The 20,504-nt window shown below is 42.1% G+C and overlaps 1 protein-coding gene and 1 long non-coding RNA gene across 3 annotated transcripts in view; one reads left to right on the top strand and one right to left on the bottom strand.

Moving 5' to 3' along the window:
- LOC144329323 (uncharacterized) overlaps positions 1-20,504 on the bottom strand; it is a 349,880-nt gene that overhangs the window by 229,732 nt on the left and 99,644 nt on the right. The window lies entirely within an intron of this gene.
- The window catches only part of RAPGEF5 (Rap guanine nucleotide exchange factor 5), a 122,111-nt gene that overhangs the window by 40,617 nt on the left and 60,990 nt on the right, over positions 1-20,504 (top strand). For both annotated transcript variants that reach the window (XM_028750093.2, XM_077937004.1), the window contains exon 9: positions 3,089-3,208. In XM_028750093.2, coding sequence (XP_028605926.2) covers positions 3,089-3,208 — 120 coding nt within the window. The remainder of the gene's footprint in view (positions 1-3,088; positions 3,209-20,504) is intronic.

Below are 20,504 nucleotides of genomic sequence, written 5' to 3'. Positions count from 1 at the left end.
CTGGAATATGTGTCTACTGTGCAGAGCATCAGAATTGTAGTGCATTTTTGCCTGTGGGAAAAGGCCAAAATTTTATACATGCAGGCTTGAAGTTTTTAAGACTAAAGCCTGAGCTTAATTATTTTACTGGAGTCAAATTTGGATTGACGTCTATTTGCAACCATTGCCCAAATCCTTAGACCAGTCACATGTACCTGAATGTGACTCAAATTACTCTTTGCAATCAGAAGCTGGTTTTCTTATTTTCATACAGACATTCAACTGCTGGTTTTAGTTGTATTTAGACCTCTCTGGCTTGCTTCCCTTAGTTGTGCTTAACTCACATGAGAGCAGTTGGATGACAGCCATTCACTTAAGGTTATGTTTTTGTGACATTTCACCACAAAATGTACTAACTGTAGGTCTCAGCAAAGCAAGAGATCTCTTGAGACACGGTCTGTTTGATACTTTTTTTAATAGATATCTGCACAAACAACGAACTACTCCAATATTAGTTTCTGATCTAGGATGCTTAGCTGATGTTTACGTAACTTTTCTCCTTGCAGATTGAGACAGTCAGGTGGTAGCAGAGTCTCCAAAATTTATAGTGATTTTAATTTGTATATTTTTTTTTAAAAAAATCAATTTTATCTGTTCAGTTGTGTTTTTATTTGTACCTTGTACATAAACTGTAATGGCTGGCGGTTGATTATGTATCTATTATCATTCAGTGAGAATCCGGTCAGCAGCATCGTCTTGCTCAAGTGTGGAACAGAATCTTGCCAGTCTCCTGCTTCCCTAGATTTCTGATCAGGTGGCAAAGTGTCAAAACACTTGGCAGGACAATGACTGGCTCACCAACTGATTATATGCACACTACCTAAATGATCAGTATCAGGGATGAAGTACAGTCGTACCTTGGGTTGAAGTTGCTTCAGGTTGAGCATTTTCGGATTGGGCTCTGCGGCGACCCAGAAGTAACGGAACGCGTTACTTCCAGGTTTCGCCGCTTGTACAGATGCTCAAAATGACATCACGGGCATGCGCAGAAGCAGCGAATCGCGACACGCGCAGACACTGGTTGCATTCGCTTCAGGATGTGAACGGGGCTCCGGAATGGGATCCCGTTCGCATCCAGAAGTACCACTGTACCATATTTTTCAGTGTATAAGACTGGGTTTCCCCCCCTTAAAAACAATGTGAAAAATTAGGGGGCGTCTTATACACAGATACATCTCCCTCCATTTTCTTAATGTGTCCCCAGAAATGGGGGAGTCTTATAGACAGAAAAATACGATACTTTCCAGATATTGCTGGACTTCAGCTCCCATCATCCCTGACCACTGGCCATATTGGCTGGCGTTGGTGGATGTTTTAGTCCTGCAACATCTGGGAGGAACATGTTTCCTACACCAGCTTTATATGGTTTAATTGAGGGCACACAAAACTTTACAGGTTTAGTGGAAGCAAAGAGAACTGCTTTTACAGTTTTGTTTGCAGCCAGCAGGAGTTTCTGTGGTCCTTGTGTAAAGCTAAACTATCTCTGAGGGTAAATCTTGCTTGGAACTTTGAGTTGAACGTGGTGAAAGCGATTTGCCCTCTATTTCTCTGGAGATCCAATATTTCAGCTTCTCGCCACTTCTAGCTTATTCATTTATCAATGTTACGGCTTTCCTCTAGGGACGTCTTTTCCAGGACTTGCTTTGCAACCAAAAGGGCTGTGTCAACACTTTGGTCAATGGCTGTTGCCAAAGCCAAAAAAAAGCTTGTAATTTTTCTTTTGTGTAAAAACACAGAAACTTCTTGTGCTGTTTTGGAGTGTTTCTCTACAAGTTGTGTGCTGTAGCAGCCTGATCCATCCAACCCACATAGGAACCACATACAATCACCCACACATTGATGGGGATAACATACATTAAAGCTTAGAGTGGGAATATTTTTCCATCCCATTAATTTGATGAGTATCTTGCTACACATACCTCACATGTATGCATAAGGCAAAATGCATGGGAATAGAATGCTATAATGCCAGACTCCATGCGTTGGTATGGAATGTGAGAAAAGGCTTTATGTGCTTGCAATTGCAGAGAGCTTCCAATTACATGGCTAATCAGGTTTTCCCAATCACAGGTATAGATCCTGTGCTTATATTGTCGTGTGTGCGTAGGGTCTAGTCTTACCTTTGAGCCAGTACACAGAGGATAGGACCAACAAGCATGATTTCACTTCCCCATCATTGTAAATATGAAAAGAGTGTGTATAACTTGTGATTTACTGAGGTTTGCTGGCGCTATCTCTTCTCTTGACTGGTTTTTGGCTTGTTGAACCCCGGATAATACAGATAAATACTATGAGGATAATATGCTGATAGTTGAGGTGCTGTCTCTAACTTGTTGGGGTGAGAATTAGTTTGTATATTCCAGACTTCTGTTTCCATTTGCAGTGACACGAGTAGGCATAGAATAGATGCGCATACACCACTAAATACAAAAAAATAAATCAAAATGCTATGTTAGTTCCCATGGTAGTATTATGATCACCAAGCAAAGCACTCACTTTTATACCGTTCTCCAGTTCTGTGTGTCTGAAGCACACAAGAATTTCTTTATTTTCTTCTATCATTTGCTCTTGACTTATTTCAGCGGTTGTATTTTAGCCATAAAGAGAAGGGTGGAGTGTGAGAAATAGAAGATTGTGCTGTTATTTTTAGGGGTGACTCTCCTGCTCTCCATCCTTTTCCAGGGCTGTTCTTGGCTAACTTTCCCATGGATTTCTAACCTCTTGCTTCGGTTCTCTTACGTAACAGGAAATAGGTTGACGGGAACAAACGCACTGTTAGCATATCAGCTGCACACATAACAGCAGCTGATTTAGTTCATGCTGTCTTCATTTTGCTAAGCAGACACTATATAGCACAAAAAGAAGGAAAAGGAACTTCGGGAGCCTTTTCACCCAAGGGAGAACATTATAATTCTGCTCTGCTCAAAACTGCAGAGTTGTGAGGAAGCTTGATGTGGAATATGTTCTTCTTTTAAAGTTAGAAGTCTGGAGTGCCATGTCCTGGGATTGTGGATTTAAGTATCTCTTTGCTTTCCCTCCAACTCTCAAGGCAGGAGTTATGTGCAAGCTTCATGAACGAGAGGATATTGGACGCCTTGAACTTGTCCAGAAACTGGCAAGAGAAAACCTTCTACAGACAGATAAAAAAGAGCAAGAGAAGACAGATCAGGTAGGACATTTTTTCAGTTTTTGGTTTTTGAGTAAGCTCACTGTTTACAGTTCTGCAAAGTGAGTCATGACTAGTTCCCAATGGAATCAATGGAACTTAATTTGAGTGCAAATCTATGCATGTCAAGTCAGAAATAAGTTCCCTTTAGGAAAAGTTTGCACTCTCCTGAGGAGATGTTTGTGGAAACCAACAGTTCTGATGAAATTTTGTTGTTCAAATAACATTCTTTCAGTAGAATCTGAGATATTAAGAAACACATTAAATGCATTCAAATTGATTTGTTTTTACTTTATAAATATTTTAAATGATTATATTGCTTTTTCATTGGACCTGGTTTACGTAGAAATTTAACACTGTGACCAAACATAAACCAAGGCTGTAAGTGATAGAATCTGGCCAAAAATAAATAAATCAAGCAGTCAAATTAAATTAGCCTTTCAATCAGCTGCCAAGAGTCATCCAGTAGGATTTACAGCCCTTCAGCAATACTTTGTGGGGAGAATGGGCTTGATCTCCCTGGGAGGAGGTAAGTCTAGGGCTTCAGGGGCAACTGTGGAAAAGGCCTTGTGCCTAGTAAATTTTATTTCCTATAGCACAGGTATACATAGGATGGCCTGGTTGCGGTATCACAGTTGGCTTTGTGCAGGGAGAGGCAATCTGGCAGGTATGTTGATGGCCAGCCATGAAGGGCTTTGCAAATATGCACCAACACCTTGAATTGGGCCCAGAAGCTGACAAGGCAGCCCGTGCAATTGTGGCAAAACCAGGTTAATGCATATATTGCCTCTCAAGATTTATTATGGGAACAAGCCACGGTATTCTGAACCAGCTGCAGCTTCTGAGTTGTCCTAAAGGGCAGTTTTGTACTTACTTTCTTCTTCTTTTTAAAAATGAACATGGTTTAGAGGCTACTTGGGGAAATTTTTTGTTTGTTTGGTTATTCATCTATTTTTAAGCAAGTATATATTTCAATCCATGCCAGTCCCAAGGCAGTCTGCAACTTTAAAAGACAACCTAATGTGCTCTTGTTTTAAATTTTGGCTGTTACATTAAATACAAATTAAAATACAGAATTCACTAATTAGAACAGTCCTCAAAGCCATCCCTCCCTTTCCCCAAGACCTAGGTGAAGAGATGAATAGAAACAAATTCTGTCCTAAAGTAGTCATACAGATGGTAGACATTAAATAAAAGGCCCACGTGCTTTATTGGATAACTTGTTTTGTTCTCTCTATGATATTTTGTTTGTAGATTAGAAAATATTTTTCCTAGCTGCATGCTAGTTTAGAACCGCCCAGAAACAAAAACAAAAAGATTGTAGCAGTGTGTGTGTGCGTGTGTGTGTGTGCGCGCGCGCAGATCACCAATATTTTCTTTAAACACAAACTGATCTTGCAGAATCCTTGTGGCAAGCTAGCAAAATAACATGCCAAAATGGGGTGGGCCTTTTGTTTTTGTTCTTGTTTTCCCCAAACAAACAAAGGAAATTAAACTTTATTTGAGAGCACCACTGAAATTTGTTCAACAGTACCGTAAATTGCACTTGAAAATTATCAGAGAAGAGAGAAAATTTCAGAGAAATTCTGATGGTTGGGGTTGCATGGTTTTAGCACACTTTCAAGGTGTGTGAGGGGCATGTGTGTGTCCTCTTTCCTTCATCTAAATTAGGGTGATCCAATGCACAGCCTGAGGGCCAAAGCTTTTTTGGTGGCCCTTGGTAACATTTGATGTCCACCCCCACGGGCTTTGGGAAGGGAGGCATGAGGGCTCTAACAGGGTTCTAGAATCCTCCCTTCTCCTTCTCAAAGCCTAGTTAATGCTTTCCCAGCTTTGAGAAGGATGTGGGAGGGCTCTGGATCCCTGCCAGAGCCCTTGCACCCGCTTTCCAAAACCAGGCACCTTGCCTAGCTGCCTTTAGGAAGGGAGCATGAGGGCTAGCCGGGGGGGGGGGGGGCATCAAGTTTTGGCCTTCCCACCCCCTTGCGATAAGGCAGAGTGCGGCTCACAGGTTCCATATCTTGCTGCCTACTTGGTGTAAAACTTTGGGCTGCCCTCCATTCTGGGTGTCTGCACATTCTGAAAACCCCACAATGTCCTCAGCTGGACCTTCCTGTAAGCATGGTGTCTGTTTATTGTAAACTACCCTGTGATGTGGTGAAGGTTCAGAAAACAAGGACTAGGCCATTGTTTCTAGTTATTAGGAGACTGATTTTTGCAACATTCCCCCTTTCCTATAGTCTGTCTTTCCTATGGCAATAATAGATTATATCTTGATAAGGACAGGTATCTTCCAGTCATTAAGACCTTTCATCTCTGTTGCTTTGTACACAACCTACAGACTTAAAAAAACTTGATGCACTGATGTCTCCATATAATGATTTTATCGTTTCTGTTCATGTGGTGAATATGTTATCTAAATGCACCCCCAGGTGGTAATGGTTAGCATGCTGGAAAGAACTACTGCAGGCTATAGCTTGTTATGGCATGGTAAGTATTAGCTACTAATGCATAAGGGGAACCTTAAAACAACATATTAAGCAGACAAGACCAGTGGAAACACATCAAAAAGTTTTGGAAGCAGAAATATATATATATAAGCATATGGATGGATGCAATCCAGCAATTTGCATGATTAAGACTGACTAGAATTTGATCTTCCTTGGCACACAATAAAAGAATGTTTGGCAAAATGCAGGGTATTGACTGCAGCCATTTTTTATTAATTAAAACAGAGTTTTACAGCACCTTAAAGACTAAATGGTGCTATTCAATGCTAGTCCTACTCAGAGGAGACCCAGCAAAGTTAATGGGCATAACTGACTTTAATTCATTAATTTCAGTGGATCTGATCTGAGTAGGACTTTGTTGACTACAACCCTAACAAAAAGCATAAACTTCTGTATGCTACAGACTACTTCGCTGAATGCATAAGTGCTGTACTGAGTTACAGATACATGAGGTAGGTACAGAGAGAGAGAGAGAGAGAGCGCGCTTGGGATGGGAGAATGAAACATAGAAAAGTATGGACAGTGTGAAATACCTGGTTTAACAGCGGTAATGCACTAAACAGTTGTTGGTAGAACATATATCCCAACTTTGGTTTGCCTATTCAACACATACAACGTGCTAAAAAAAACATTTGCTTCAATCCACAAGTGGCAGCATTGAATCTCTTGATGTATCCTAATTTAGTGTTTCATGTTGCAGTCTCACTTTGATGTTCCTTTCCTCCAGGATGAAAACCCTTAGCTCAGAGTTTACAAAATTACCTGGAACATCGAAATGTTCCATCGCTGTTTCTTAGTAACCGTTTCTGATGTCAAATTTGTGAGATACAGTCTTACCTTGGTTCTCGAACACCTTGCGACTTGAACATTTTGGATCCTGAATGCCGAAAACCTAGAAGTAAATGTTCTGGTTTGTGAACGTTTTTTGGAAGCCGAACGTCCAATGCGGCTTCCGCTGCTTCCGCTGCTTCCGCTTGAATGCAGGAAGCTCCTGCAGCCAATCAGAAGCCGCACCTTGGTTTTTTAATGTTTTCAGAAGTCGAATGGACTTCTGGAACGGATTTCGTTCGAGAACCAAGGCAAGACTGTATTAATATATCTTTAAGTAAAATAAATCCAGACCTTTTTCCCCCCCCCACACCCAGTTTATATGTACAAAACTGCTGGCATACATTTCACCTCTTTTGACCTACCCACCCATCTCTAATCCAGTCATCCAGCAGTCTGAGCCTGGCTTCTACTCAATTTAATGCACAACAGAACTTAAGGGAAAGTACAGGGAGGAAAAGCCACACTTCCTCCTTCAGGAAGAGCCATTCAAAAACCAGCTGAGGCCAACAATTCTTAATAATCAGAGGTTCTGATGAAAGCAGAGGCACAGTTCAGGCTTCACTTTACTGGAAAATTTAGACGGGTATATATATTTCATACTTTTTTTTTTTAAAAAAAGGATGATTTCTTTAAAATATGCTTCTATAACACCACTGTAATATTATTTTCGCTGCCACTTTGTTGGCCTTACTTGTTGCCAGATACCTCTCACATTAAAGTAGACTCCAAGAAGCAAATCCTTGGATGCAAGGGCTAAACAGTTTCTCAAGAGACACATGCATGCTAACTGGAACACCTGGAACAGTATACTGCATTTCCTCATTTTCCCCCAGAGGTGCAATATGCTTTTTATTGCTTCTCTTCCCATCGTACCAAAAATATATGAGTTGGGACTGGGATTGTAGCCTGTCTGAAACCTTGGAGAACTGCTCCCAGTCACTGCAGGCAGTACAGTGGTACCTCGGGTTACATACGCTTCAGGTTACAGACTTCGCTAACCCAGAAATAGTGCTTCAGGTTAAGAACTTTGCTTCAGGATGAGAACAGAAATTGTGCTCCGGTGGCGCAGTGGCAGCAGGAGGCCCCATTAGCTAAAGTGGTGCTTCAGGTTAAGAACAGTTTCAGGTTAAGAACGGACCTCCGGAACGAATTAAGTACTTAACCCGAGGTACCACTGTACTGAGCTAGATAGATAGATCAATGATATCACGCAGTATAAAGCCTCATACTGGTTTAGAATACTGGATGTGTTGGTGAATGATAGTATTATATACTTATCTGATTGAGATAATTGAATGATGATTAGGCTTAATCCATAAACAGACACAAAATTCACGTGCGGGGGGGGGGGTGGAGCAGTCAATTTTGATTTTTCAGTACTGAGATTTCTCCTGGTTGTTTTAATTGTATTAATAACAGTTGTTGCAAATGGGTTGAAGTGAATATTAGAACATGTTCAGCTATGCACAATACCTGTGGGACTTACACTGACACAAATAGATGGAAAAATGTTAGCTCTATTAACTAGGTTTTAATGATGGCTGTCAATGAGAGTACCTTATAATAGGTATAACTATGAATGGAATCTTCAGATAACTCTGTGATTTCCCTGTCCCAGGTGTCTTTGTGCATTGAGGCAAGTTAGGGAGGAAATGAATGAGCCTAAAAACTGTACCTAATCTCTGTATGTGTAGACGTGGAGAAGAGAAATGGTCATGATTCTATAAGCAGCACCTCCAACCACTAGGTGGTGCTGTTCTATGTTCTTAGGGCTTAGCTGAGTTTCTATTTTTCATCTTGCAGTTCTGTCAGTTTAATTTTAAGACCTCTATGTCTGTTATTCTAAGCAAGTTTTACAACTGGTAATCACATCTTGAAAATGGAAAAAATTCTTACTGACGGCAAAGAAACTTGATGGTTATTCAGCTGGACCTGAAATGAATGAGTACCTGGATGAATTTGAGCTTATTCTCTTAGTGAAAGAGTGGACTGAACAGAACACAGTGCAGCACCCCACAGTTTTTCTACAGTGTGATAATAAGGCATTTTATCCGCAACTTACCAGTGTAAACTGTGACTCGTGAAAGCAATTCTGTAATCACTTAACAGCCATGAGATAGACTTAGGTCTTTCAAAATGCAGGAAGGAATGGAAAGCTAGGGGGCAACAAGTCAGGAAATCGCTACATATTAATTTAATTTGAGAAAGCAAATTGATAAGAGCTTCCCCTGCTTCTCTATATGTCCATGTGGTGATTTTGCTTGACCAAATATAAAGCTGGCTTTGAAGAGAGAGGGCCACCTCATAAAAGACTATTGGAAATCATGTCTGTAGTCCTATATCCACTTTCCTGGACTAATGAGTCAACACGTATAAGATTGTACTATAGAAATCATAATTCCTGGATTCATTTATATGTTTTTCTTGGTGATTTAAAACTAATTAGGTGCAGTGCTAAGGACATACACAGTCAGCACCTTGCTATTAATATGTACCTCCTCACAGAAGGAGACTTGCCTCCAGCTCTTCCACTCACTGCCCAAGACCTCTTCACACATTACTGTTAGAGACGGTGACCACACTAGGGCATTGTGAATCCCACATTGTGCTCATGCTGCAGAATTCTGACAGCAATCCAGGCTTCCTGTCGCCTGTATATGTGTGGCAATATAGTCACGAATGCACTTGTCACACATTAACATATAGATGTAGGATACATGCAGTTTGATGCATGTGAGTGATTTTGACCCAAACCCCTTACAGTGGGCTTTTGTTTTCTTCTGTTTTCAATCCTTACTTGTCAGCCATCCTCTCATCATGTTTGCGAAATAGGGGTGGGCTTTTTAAAAAAGCTCTGTCCATACAGTGCATATAGGTTGAGCTGTGGGTGGTGGCGGCCATTATAGCCTCTCTGGTTTGCAAATTTTCCCATGGGCCCTTAAGGTCAAATACCATTTTTCGCTCTATAAGACGCACCAGACCACAAGACGCACCTAGTTTTTGGAGGAGGAAAACAAGAAAAAAAGTATTCTGAATCTCAGAAGCCAGAACAGCAAGAGGGTTCGCTACGCAGTGAAAGCAGCAGTCCCTCTTGCTGCTCTGGCTTCTGGGATAGCTGCGCAGCCGGCATTCGCTCCATAAGACGCACACACATTTCCCCTTACTTTTAGGAGGGAAAAAGTGAGTCTTATAGAGCAAAAAATACGGTAGCTCTCAAAAACCCCTTCTGCTACTTCCATAGTATTATATTGTTTAAGAGTAAAGCCTTGTTTTGTTCCTTTTGGAGAATAATCAGTGTAGTTGTTAACACTATAGCGTGGGGAGTCTAACATGTCATCCAGAGTGGCTGGGACAGCCCAGCCAGATGGGCACGGTACAGAAAATAAATTGTTGTTGTTGTGATGCTGATGCTGCTGATGTCCAGTGTACTAAGACTCCTATAGAGCAGTTGCCACTTGGTGGCCCACCCGTGGTTCTGAGGAAAACGCCTTGGCTTTTTGGTACTTTAAGGCTGCTATCCTGTACACACCCACCTGTCAATCACATGGGGTCATTATGATATTAACATTTGACCAGTGAGGCCAATCTTGATAAAGATCTGGCCCTTGGAGCCAAAAAAAGTTTTCTACCCTTAACCTAGATTATCAAGCTTGATGACTCTATTCTTCTTTTGAAAAAACAAAACTCTGTTCTGTGGCCCCATATATACCAATGGCACATTAGAATGGTGACTTGGGCGTGAAGTTCATCTACTGCTGTGGAGCCCCTTTGGAATCGTCCACTTGTTTGACGCTAGCTCTTGAATTAATCATCAAAGTGCTATATAGAAATAAGTATGAGTCTTGTGCAGAAATGTTAAACAAGGAGGCTATTAAAATACTTCCTTCTTTTGTTCTACTATTCTGTAAAGCAACCAATGCATTTCTGGTGTAAATTCAACATAATTACACATAAACAGCACTGTGCTGCTAATAATGTAAAAAAATAATAATCCTGCTGTACCTTCATTCACTTTTTTTTATTATTTTTAAGCCCACCACATTACTGCATAATTTATTGGATGAAACTCTTCTTGAATTTTATACACCAGCACGTGGAACAGATTTGTATAGACAGGTGGAGTGTTTTCCACACCTGGGAATAAACCTTAATTAAGATATAAAACATGGTTCATTATGGGAATTTATCTCCTTTGGCGGCTTAACTCATTTCCTGTGTGACACAGGAGAGAACACAGGCATGTCAATACGGGAATCTACTCTGAAAACGTGAGCCCTGTTGAAATAAATGGGGCTGGTGCCAGTCCAGCATTTTGAGAATTGGATCAAGTCGGAGCCAGGAAAGAGTGCATGTGTCACTTCTGCTTTTATGACAGTTTAATGGTTCCAATCCTTTTACAGCCTCTCGCTTCCAATTTACCATGTGCATGTTAAGTGCTTGCCACTGCAAGCTCCCCTCTCCTTTCCATAGACAATATGCCTAATGTACATCAGCTGCACTGCATTGTTGCGGAGAGGAACCGAATGCTAAATGAGCAAGGGCTTTTATAGAAATGAAAGCTGGGGCAAAACTGCTTCATCGTGGGGAAATGGTGCCAATGTCACACAGTCTCATAGCTGCCTGCATGCATATTTTACAGAACACTGCATTCTGTTTCCCCCCCTAGGTATATTTAAAATTTTAGGATTTAATTTGTTCGTCCTTGCTTCAATAAGTTTCCTTCAGTTGCATGCTGCTGCATTTTAGTAAATATATTACACTGGGATGGGGTGAGTTGTAAAACCAAATGTGTGTATATATATTTTTCTTCTAAACACAAGCATTTAAACTCCTTAGTGTTAAGTTGTGGGTGAACATATCAGACGACACAGCGATTCTTCAAACAGCTCTGGTTTATTCACAGGCCAGAACAGAACTGAACTGAAGGGTTCAGCCAACCTGCTTATATAGTGCTCCACTACAACGCAACTGTAACACTTTCTGTAACTATCCAATCACTGAACGTCACTTTCAATCCCTTATTTGCATATGTGGACCTGAGTGAAAACTCTCTACAGTATCCCCCTGCTGGCCCAGAGTGAGAACTTCAGTACATAACACTTAGGGTGTGCAGTTTATTTTTTAAAAGATTATTGTTTTTGAACTAAGGATTTGGAGCTTGAGCTAAGTTCTAAACAAGCAAAGGCAAATACAGTGGTACCTTGGTTCTCGAACTTAATCTGTTCCGGAAGTCCGTTAGAAAACCAAGGTGCAGTTTCCGATTGGTTGCAGGAGCATCCTGCACTCAAGCGGAAGCTGCGTCATACATTCAGCTTCCGAAAAGCGTTCAAAAACTGGAACACTTATTTCCGGGTTTTCGGCGTCCCGGAGCCGATTTGTTCATCAACTAAGCCATTTGAGAACCAAGGTACCACTGTAATCTAAAATACTGTTTCCCTGGAAAATTATTCTGATTCACTTGCTTATTACCTATGCCCCTCCTGCTATTTCTGGAAGATGTGAAGCAGGATGTGTGTGGATTTTGCAACAGATGTGATCTCTGAACACACCACGCAAGGTTTTTGGTGCGATCCAGTAGTACCGCTTCATATGTCATAAAAGAGCAGTGTAAGCAGTGTGTACTTTCCCCCCTACTTTTATCATAATTTCAAACCAACTCGAAGGCTTTGCGCATGGGAGTGGGCAGTACTTGTATTTGTGTTTAAGTATTTGGAGATTGAGGAGCTGTGCCACTATCTGATGCTTCCGGTTGCTGCTGTTGTCATCACTTTTGCTCATTCCAGCCACATTTGGCATTTTGACATAGGCTTATGTAGATGTAAACATGCCTAAAGGTTGGGGAGTGAGGGATGACAGCTGTTTTTTATGCTTTGACACACTGTATTTTAAAACCCCATGCATAGCTGACTCTTTTCACTCTTGGACCACTGATATTTGGTCAACCCAGAAATGGGAACACCCTTCTGACCTACGTTGGAAATAAGATTACAGTGGTACCTTGGGTTACAGACACTTCAGGTTACAGACTCTGATAACCCAGAAATAGTACCTCGGATTAAGAACTTTGCTTCAGGATGAGAACAGAAATCGCGTGGCGGCGGCAGCGGGAGGCCCCATTAGCTAAAGTGGTACCTCAGGTTAAGAACAGTTTCAGGTTAAGAACAGACTTCCAGACAAATTAAGTTCTTAACCCGAGGTACCACTGTACTTCAATATTTTAATTTTACGTATTTCCTGGTCTGCCATGATGGCTATCTGCAAGCTGTTCTAAAAAGTTTTTTTCCTGAGATGCACAAAATAATGGGAAAAACTTTTCTTTCACTGATATATTCTGAAGAATTAAAAGAACCTTGGGTGTGTGTGTGTGTGTGTGGAAATGGATGGTTACTAGTATGTGCTTTGCATTGTTCAACACAAGAGAATTCTTGGAGATTGCAGGACAAAACAAAACATGCCAGTGTTTACTTAAGATGCTTTGCATTTCATGGCAGCTACCATGTGACTTAGTTGTTACCATGGTAGCTATGCATTTTTCATTCCCTAACTTCCATAAATGCTCAGATTGCCCTTGTTGGGATAACTTATTCCCTTCTTGAAGTTGTATACCACTGCGCAGAATAATGATAATGAAAGCAATGCCTGGAGAGAGAAAGAGAGAGAGAGAGAGAGAGAGAGAGAGAGAGAGAGAGAGAAAGAGAAAGAAATGTGCTCTGTTTTAAACTGATAGAACTATGGATGATATATAAAGCAATTTCAGTTATTTTAGTCGGAACAATTATTCTAGTTTTAAGCTCCCCTCCTCTTTTTAATGAAATAAAACAATGAACAAATTATTATTAGAGGCAACAGTAGTAAAGGTAAGATAGCAATGTACCATTACTATATTATTAGTGGTCCAGCCCTCAATAAATGGCATATCAAGAATGTGTTATGCACAAGCCCCACTGACATGGGTGGATTTTTAATTGGCGTTTGTATCTAGTTCGTTAGGAAGGATAGCAAAGCTTCTGGAACGAAAAGAGCAGGCAAAGTGTGAGTATTCTGCGTCAAGATTTATTTAGCATCACTATACTGATGAAATATATCTTAGTATTACTGCGCAATGAAGTTTTTTATTCTATCTTTTTTAGCTTTTGTTACACAGGAAATGCCAAATCCTCGTAACTAGAGAGAAACCAATAAAATATTTGGAATTGTACTATCCCAGAACCGACGTAAAAAATATTGCCCTACGCAATTCCTCTCACAGAGGAATGGCAGAAACGCCAGATAGTAACGGGTGGTGTGTATGTGTGTTTTAAGGAATAATGCAATGCATTTTTATTTTTGCTCTGTGTTTGCAGTGCTTTGAGATAAGGAGCAATCCTGTCTGTTTCATAGAGCTACTGCGGTGGTCTAAAATAAGCAGTGTGCCTCAAAATGGCAGGAGCACTTGATAAATCCTGGATAAGATGTTCCTTTCCCCCCACTGTGTGGATGTTCCTGTGTGATGTATAATATTGTTAATTTTCAAGCAATGAAATATTTTTCACTCAGCCTCAAAAGGAGAAAAAGCACCTTTTTATCTCCCTTGGTGCCTTCAAATACAAAAGAGATTGAGCCCTCATTGATATGCCAAATCACACAGGGACATGATTGAGCATTTAAAAAAAAAAAAAAAAACGATTAAGAAATGATGAAATGCTTCTACAAGGAGAGTGGGGCAGGGTGTTAATTCCTTTCTGGCTTCCTGCTTAGGATATACCCTGTGATAGTACATACAGAGCTTCAGCTGCAGCAGCTTAAAGGAGCAGCCCTTGGGATGTAGGTAGAAGGGTCCAGCTGTACGCCTCTGACTTCTCAAATCCCAGTCCCCTGACAAAAACCGACATGTGTAATTGTAGCAGATCAAAGTCCATAAAGGGGAAGTGGTCTTTAACAGGCACAGTGGTTTTCAGGTGGTCCTTCTGCTCCTATACCTCCTAATAAGTCATAAGGTAAAGGTAAAGGGACCCCTGACCATTAGGTCCAGTCGTGGCCGACTCTGGGATTGCGGCGCTCATCTCGCTTTACTGGCTGAGGGAGCCGGCATACAGCTTCTGGGTCATGTGGCCAGCATGACTAAGCCGCTTCTGGCGAACCAGAGCGGCGCACAGGAACAGCGTTTGCCTTCCCGCCGGAGCGGTACCTATTTATCTACTTGCACTTTGAAGTGCTTTCGAACTGCTAGGTTGGCAGGAGCAGGGACCGAGCAATGGGCACTCACCCCGTTGCAGGGATTCGAACCACCGACCTTCTGATTGGCAAGTCCTAGGCTCTGTGGTTTAACCCACAGTGCCACCCACGTACCTCAATAGGTCATAGGAATGCCTTTATAACGAATGGGTCCATCTAGCTCAATTTTGTCTGTGCTGCTTAGCAGCGACTCTCTGAGGTTTCAGGCAGGGGACACCCCCAGTTTTAGCTGGAGAATCTGAGGACTGAACGTGGGAATCTTCTGTATCCAGAGCAGATCCTCTGTCATTGAGCCATGACCCTAAACCTGCCTTTCTTCACCAACATCTCTCAAAACGTACCTTACACTGGCCCCTTTGCACTGGGTTGGGATATTGCCTTGGCTGTAGATAGAAAAGCAGCACCATGGATCCTGCTGCCGTAATGTGACCTTCCTGCCTGTAGCTAATACTAGCTGTGAGAGAGCGTGAGACAGAGTGAGAGATTTCCATCCCTACTGTCTCAGGGAACGAAAGAGTTATACCCTCCTGCCCATGCACCATGTTCCTAATCCATCCATCCCCTCCCTGTGCCAAGTTAACATGGTAAAACAATAAAATAAAGAAAGTTCACATAATTTTTCAGTGATACGCTACAGTAGTTTGGCACTTAAGCGTATTAGAGAAACAGAACACCATTTTCCTGCATCTAGGAGTCTAGATGTTATTTCTGCTCCAGTCAGAGTACAAGGTTTGAGAGTCTCTAGTACTTGAGCTTATCCACTCATACCTGGTACACTCTTGACTGGAGAGAAAATAAATCAAGGAGCCAGAGTAAAAAATAAAAGTATGCATCTCTATCCTTTGAAAACCATAATAGTTTTTAAATGCCATGTAAAGATGTCATAGTATTTTTGAAAAGGTTTCCAAACCCCCTAAGGTATTGCTGGATACTAAGGATGCTTCCTTCGGCTGGGTATTGCTGATGTTTTCTTTCTTTATTTACTCAAGAAATAAGCAGGAAGTTCAAAGAGCAGTGCAGGCCTGATTTTTCTCCTTTATTTATTCAATGAATAAAACCGGAGGTTCAAAGAGCAGGGCAGGTCTGTACATATTCCTTGCTTCCTGCTCAGGGATGTACAGTGCAGCATTACAAACAGAGCCTGAGTTGCAGCAGTTTAAGGGATTGGCCCTTGTGACATAGGTAGAAGGGCTGTTTCATAGCTGTCAAGCATCCCTTATTTGGCGGGACAGTCCCTTATCCCAGCGCCATGTCCCACTGCTGTCCCTTATTGATGGTGTCCCTTAAATTTCCCGGGTTTCAAAGGAAGCAGCTCCTCTCCCTCCCTCCCTGCCGGCCAGGGAGAAGGGAGGCTCCAACTGTGTTGCTTGGCTGCGTTGCTCACCCAATAAGAAGTCTAAGAATAACTGGGGGGTGCAGCTTGCATGCCTTGTGCTGATCAAATCGGCTGCGTTGCCTGGGAACTCGCCTTTGCTCAGTGCTTCCCAGCGGAGAGGTGACAGTGGTTTTCCTTGAGGCTTTGTTTGATTGCTGGCTGGGCTTTCTGCTTTTGGCTCAGAGGGGCTCAAAAGTTGAACATACCTGTGCCCGGCAAATCCCTTATTTTGGCTGCTGATCCCTTATTTTCGAGGCTGCCAGTCCCTTATTTTCAAATCTGTAAGTTGACAGCTATGGGCTGTTTGAAGGCTCCCCCCCACCCCTGGAAGGGGTTCCCACTGAAACCACTGTTAAAATGATGGGGGGGGGCAGGGGAGAATGCATCTTAGCAGTGGTTGCCACCTCCCAGAGCAAGGCATGGCTCATTGACTTGATAAGCGGTAAGAATGCCCCTTTCTTCAGCAAAGGAACCATTGGGAGTTCACTTGGACTCCCAATGGTTCCTTTGATGCCATGATGTTAGTTGTGGGGTGAATGGACATGGTTTGGGCCTGCAGACCAGATGCTCCCCACTCCTGATGTATTGCATTTATATACTGCTCATGTATTTTAAGATCTCTTGGCAGTTCACAACTTGGTTTGTTTGTTTGTTTGTTTGTTTGTTTTTTGGAAAAAATAACAGTATGCAATCCAAAGTTTTAAACCAGTTACAGTCATACCTTGGATCCTGAACGCCTTGTGACTCGGACGTTTTGGCTCCCGAACGCCGCAAACCCGGAAGTGAGTGTTCCGGTTTGTGAACGTTCTTTGGAACCCGAACTTCCGACACAGCTACCGCAGCTTCTGATTGGCTGCAGGAAGCTCCTGCAGCCAATCAGAAGCTGCGCCTTGGTTGTCGAATGTTTTCGGAAGTCGAATGGACTTTTGGAACTGATTCCGTTTGACAACCAAGGTACGATTGTATAAAGAATACAGGACCTCAGAAGAGAAACCAACTGAAAGCCAGCATTAAAACAGCAACAGAAAATCAGTTGAAAACGACCAAAAAAAGCAAAACCAGGAAATAACCTTGTGCAAGACCATACAAATATGCCAATGGTATAAGGCATAACAATGCTGATGGTGCTCCCCCCCCCCTTTTAAAGGATTGTATGAGTGGTACAGCAGAGGAGTGATTCATCAAAGAATTTAGAATATTCAAATAGTTCATAAAATAATGCAGACTTAAGATAATCTCTTGCTTATGATGTCACATGACCCACCTTGAGTTCTGATGGTGTTTGCAGCAGCACATTTCACACTACGTTTCCTGATGCCATTAACATGCTGCCCCGTGAATTGAGAGAAGGGGAACTTATTTTCCCAGCAACAAAATAGTAGTATGAATGCTAGGAAGATGCTATATCCTCACAACAGAAGAACTATACTCAACGGACTGCACTTTTATTGAGATACAGACAAGTAATTAGGAAAGGTCCTTGCTATCCACACTGTAACCTGCCTCCCAAGTTATTAAAGTAATTGCGTGTTTATGTTAGGCGAACTTACTTCAAATTTTTGGAAGTATTTTTAAAATCTCTGGGAGATATCGTTGTAGTATCTTTTCATTCGGAAGACAATGTCCTGGGGTTGATCTTGGAATTTGCTGTGAGCAAGCAAGGATACTTATGCAACAGCATTATTTTCATTTTTAGAATTTATCTTAAGCCTGGGCCAGCTGCTGATGCACTTGTTTGCTAAGCACTTTATTATGAAAAATGAGTCATTGCCCTGCAGACCGATGAAAAGCAAAGTCCAGGTGGTGGGTAATTCTCAAAGGATTAACACGTACCCCATGTGCCTCAGGTGTCACCATAAGTGCGTGTATGTAGACGTAAGTTAGTTTGAAGTTGATGAGACTTCTATTTAAATCTTTTTGGGTCTTGCTGCTTACATAATGCAGTTCCTAGCCATGTGACATTGCATTTGGTGGTTTTTGTGCCTTGGGAAGAGCAGTAGAGGTCTGGGGAGACAGACCAAAGGCTGATCTGATCTGCAGACAGAGAAGAGTGTGGAGCTGAGGCAGGGGAAGTCATAGAAAACAGGAATTGTGATGGATTGGTGACGGAGCAACCCCTTTACCAGAAGCACAGTCCTGATCCAGTTTCTCTCCCATCCACAAATACATGGGGGGGGGGGGGCTATGAGATTCAGCCTTAGCCAGGGATCTCCCTATGTCTGGTGTAGTGTGGACCTGACTTGCCTTTGATCAGCCTTTATCAAACACTGATATTTAGGCCACAAGAAGACATGGAAAGATTGAAGGCCTAGAGCTAGCCAACGACTCTCCAACAGTCACAGAAAAATAGACACAATAACTGCTTACTGCCTATCACCTTGAGGGAAAGTGCTCAAGGCACAATTGTTTATTTATTTTAAAAACATTCCTTAGATGCCCTTCATTGAATGATTCTAGGATGGTGTATAAAAGAGAGAAGAAAATGCAATTCACAGAACATACAAATGCTCTTTAAAATGCAACAACATAAAAATCCGGGGGGGGGGGGGAGCAGAATCCCCAAAATAATTGACGATCTTAAAATTGGCTGTGCAAATAGGAAGGTCTTCATCCAGCAACAAAAAAGTTTGTAATGCAGTGTCGGGATTGCTTTATTTAAACTTTAGAGTATTCAGAGCCCTTTGTATGCGTTATCTAACTGTATTTTTTACAACGGCCCTATAAGGTTGAAGTAAGCAAAAAATGTAAATTGGTTTTTGTCTCTGTTTTGGGGGGGGAAAACAAGCTTGAGAGAAAGTGGTCACCTAGTCAGTCATAGGAAGGGCCATGAGTTGTATCTCAATCCCTTAGCCACCCTGCTTTAGTTTTATGACCCGTGCATGTGTTTACATAGAAAAGCAATAAATGGATATAGCTGGAGCAAGTGTGGGAATTTCCGGCCTAGATAAATTGCTGCTGAAAGGATCATTTCGATTCCTCTTACTTTCACTTTCTTAAATAAAGCCTCTTTGTATAGTCTTATGTGAAAAGAGGTGAACTTGAGGCGTCTTAAACATTGTTTTACTTTCAGGTACTGTATTTTTTGCCCCATAGGGCGCACCTAGTTTTTTTTTGGGGGGGGGGGGGAAATAAAGAAAAACATTTTTATTCCCCCCCCCCCAGGCACGGGGCTGGGGCGGGGGAAGCCTGAGCTTCCCCCAACCCCAGAACAGGCTGCTATCCGCAAGCCTAGGGAGCCCGGCGGGAAGTCCCTAGGGTTGCGGAGAGCTGTGCGAAGCTCGAGGGGCGCCCTTCAGCGCGCCCCAGGCTTCGGCATGCAGGCAGCTCTGCGCAACCCTTGGGAGACCGGCGTGCTTGTCTCCCAAGGGTTGCGCAGAACTTCCTGAAGCCTGGAGAGCGAGAGGGGTTGGTGCGCACCGACCCCTCTCACTCTCCAGGCTTCAGCGAAAGCCTGCATTTGCCCCATAGGACGCACACACATTTCCCCTTCATTTTTGGAGGGGAAAAAGTGCGTCCTATAGGGTGAAAAATACGGTAATTGTTGTCCACTGGTTTGGGAAAATAATTTAAAAAATAATCTGAATTCATACTCCCTGCCTCTTAGATTTTCCTTGCCCACCTTACCTCAGTTACAACCCCAGATTGAATAGGTACATTGCAGCAGTAGGTAGTGGGAGAAACACTGGGTGTATTTTCTTCTTAAATAGTATAGTTTTAGTATACTTGCAAATTAGTATGGAGGGTATCCACCTCCCCACCCCTTGTTCCATTTGAAAGGATTTTTACTAATTATGTCTTTATAATAAAGTTGCTGCCAAAATGACAGCATCAGCATTATTATTATTATTATTATTTAAAAGAAGTGCTTTGTGCATGCATTATTTCACTTGATCTTGTGTTTAAGAAAATATTGACAGCAGAGCAGTTCTGATTTATTTCAGATAAAAAGGATTTTCTTGTCTCGGCATATTTTGATAAATGTTGATATTTCATGATGGCTGCATTTTCTAAAGGTAGGATGAGGGCTTTTCACTGTACAGGTGTATGTCTCTGTCACGGAACAGCAATTTCACTTAACCTTAGCATTAAACTTAGCATTAAATGACTTCAGGCAGGATGGGGGAAGGCAGCAACAGAGATGGGGGTGCTTATCGTGCCTCTATGGAGGGTTTTTTCTGTAGTGGAAATGATATTCAGAGTGTAAGCCCCACCCCCACCCCCCCATGGAATTATGGATAGTTCCTGTCCATGGCAAGAGAAGACGTTCTTCTAGGACCCTGGGAAGTGCCCATTGCCACCTTCTTCTTGTGCGTGGATAAGTTTCAGGGGTCTTGGGGAAGGGGAGGAGGAGGAGGAAGAGACGAATAAG

The sequence above is a fragment of the Podarcis muralis genome, chromosome 12 (genome assembly GCF_964188315.1).
Source record: "Podarcis muralis chromosome 12, rPodMur119.hap1.1, whole genome shotgun sequence".
NCBI lineage: Eukaryota > Metazoa > Chordata > Lepidosauria > Squamata > Lacertidae > Podarcis > Podarcis muralis.
This window is presented reverse-complemented; position numbering and strand designations above follow the sequence as displayed.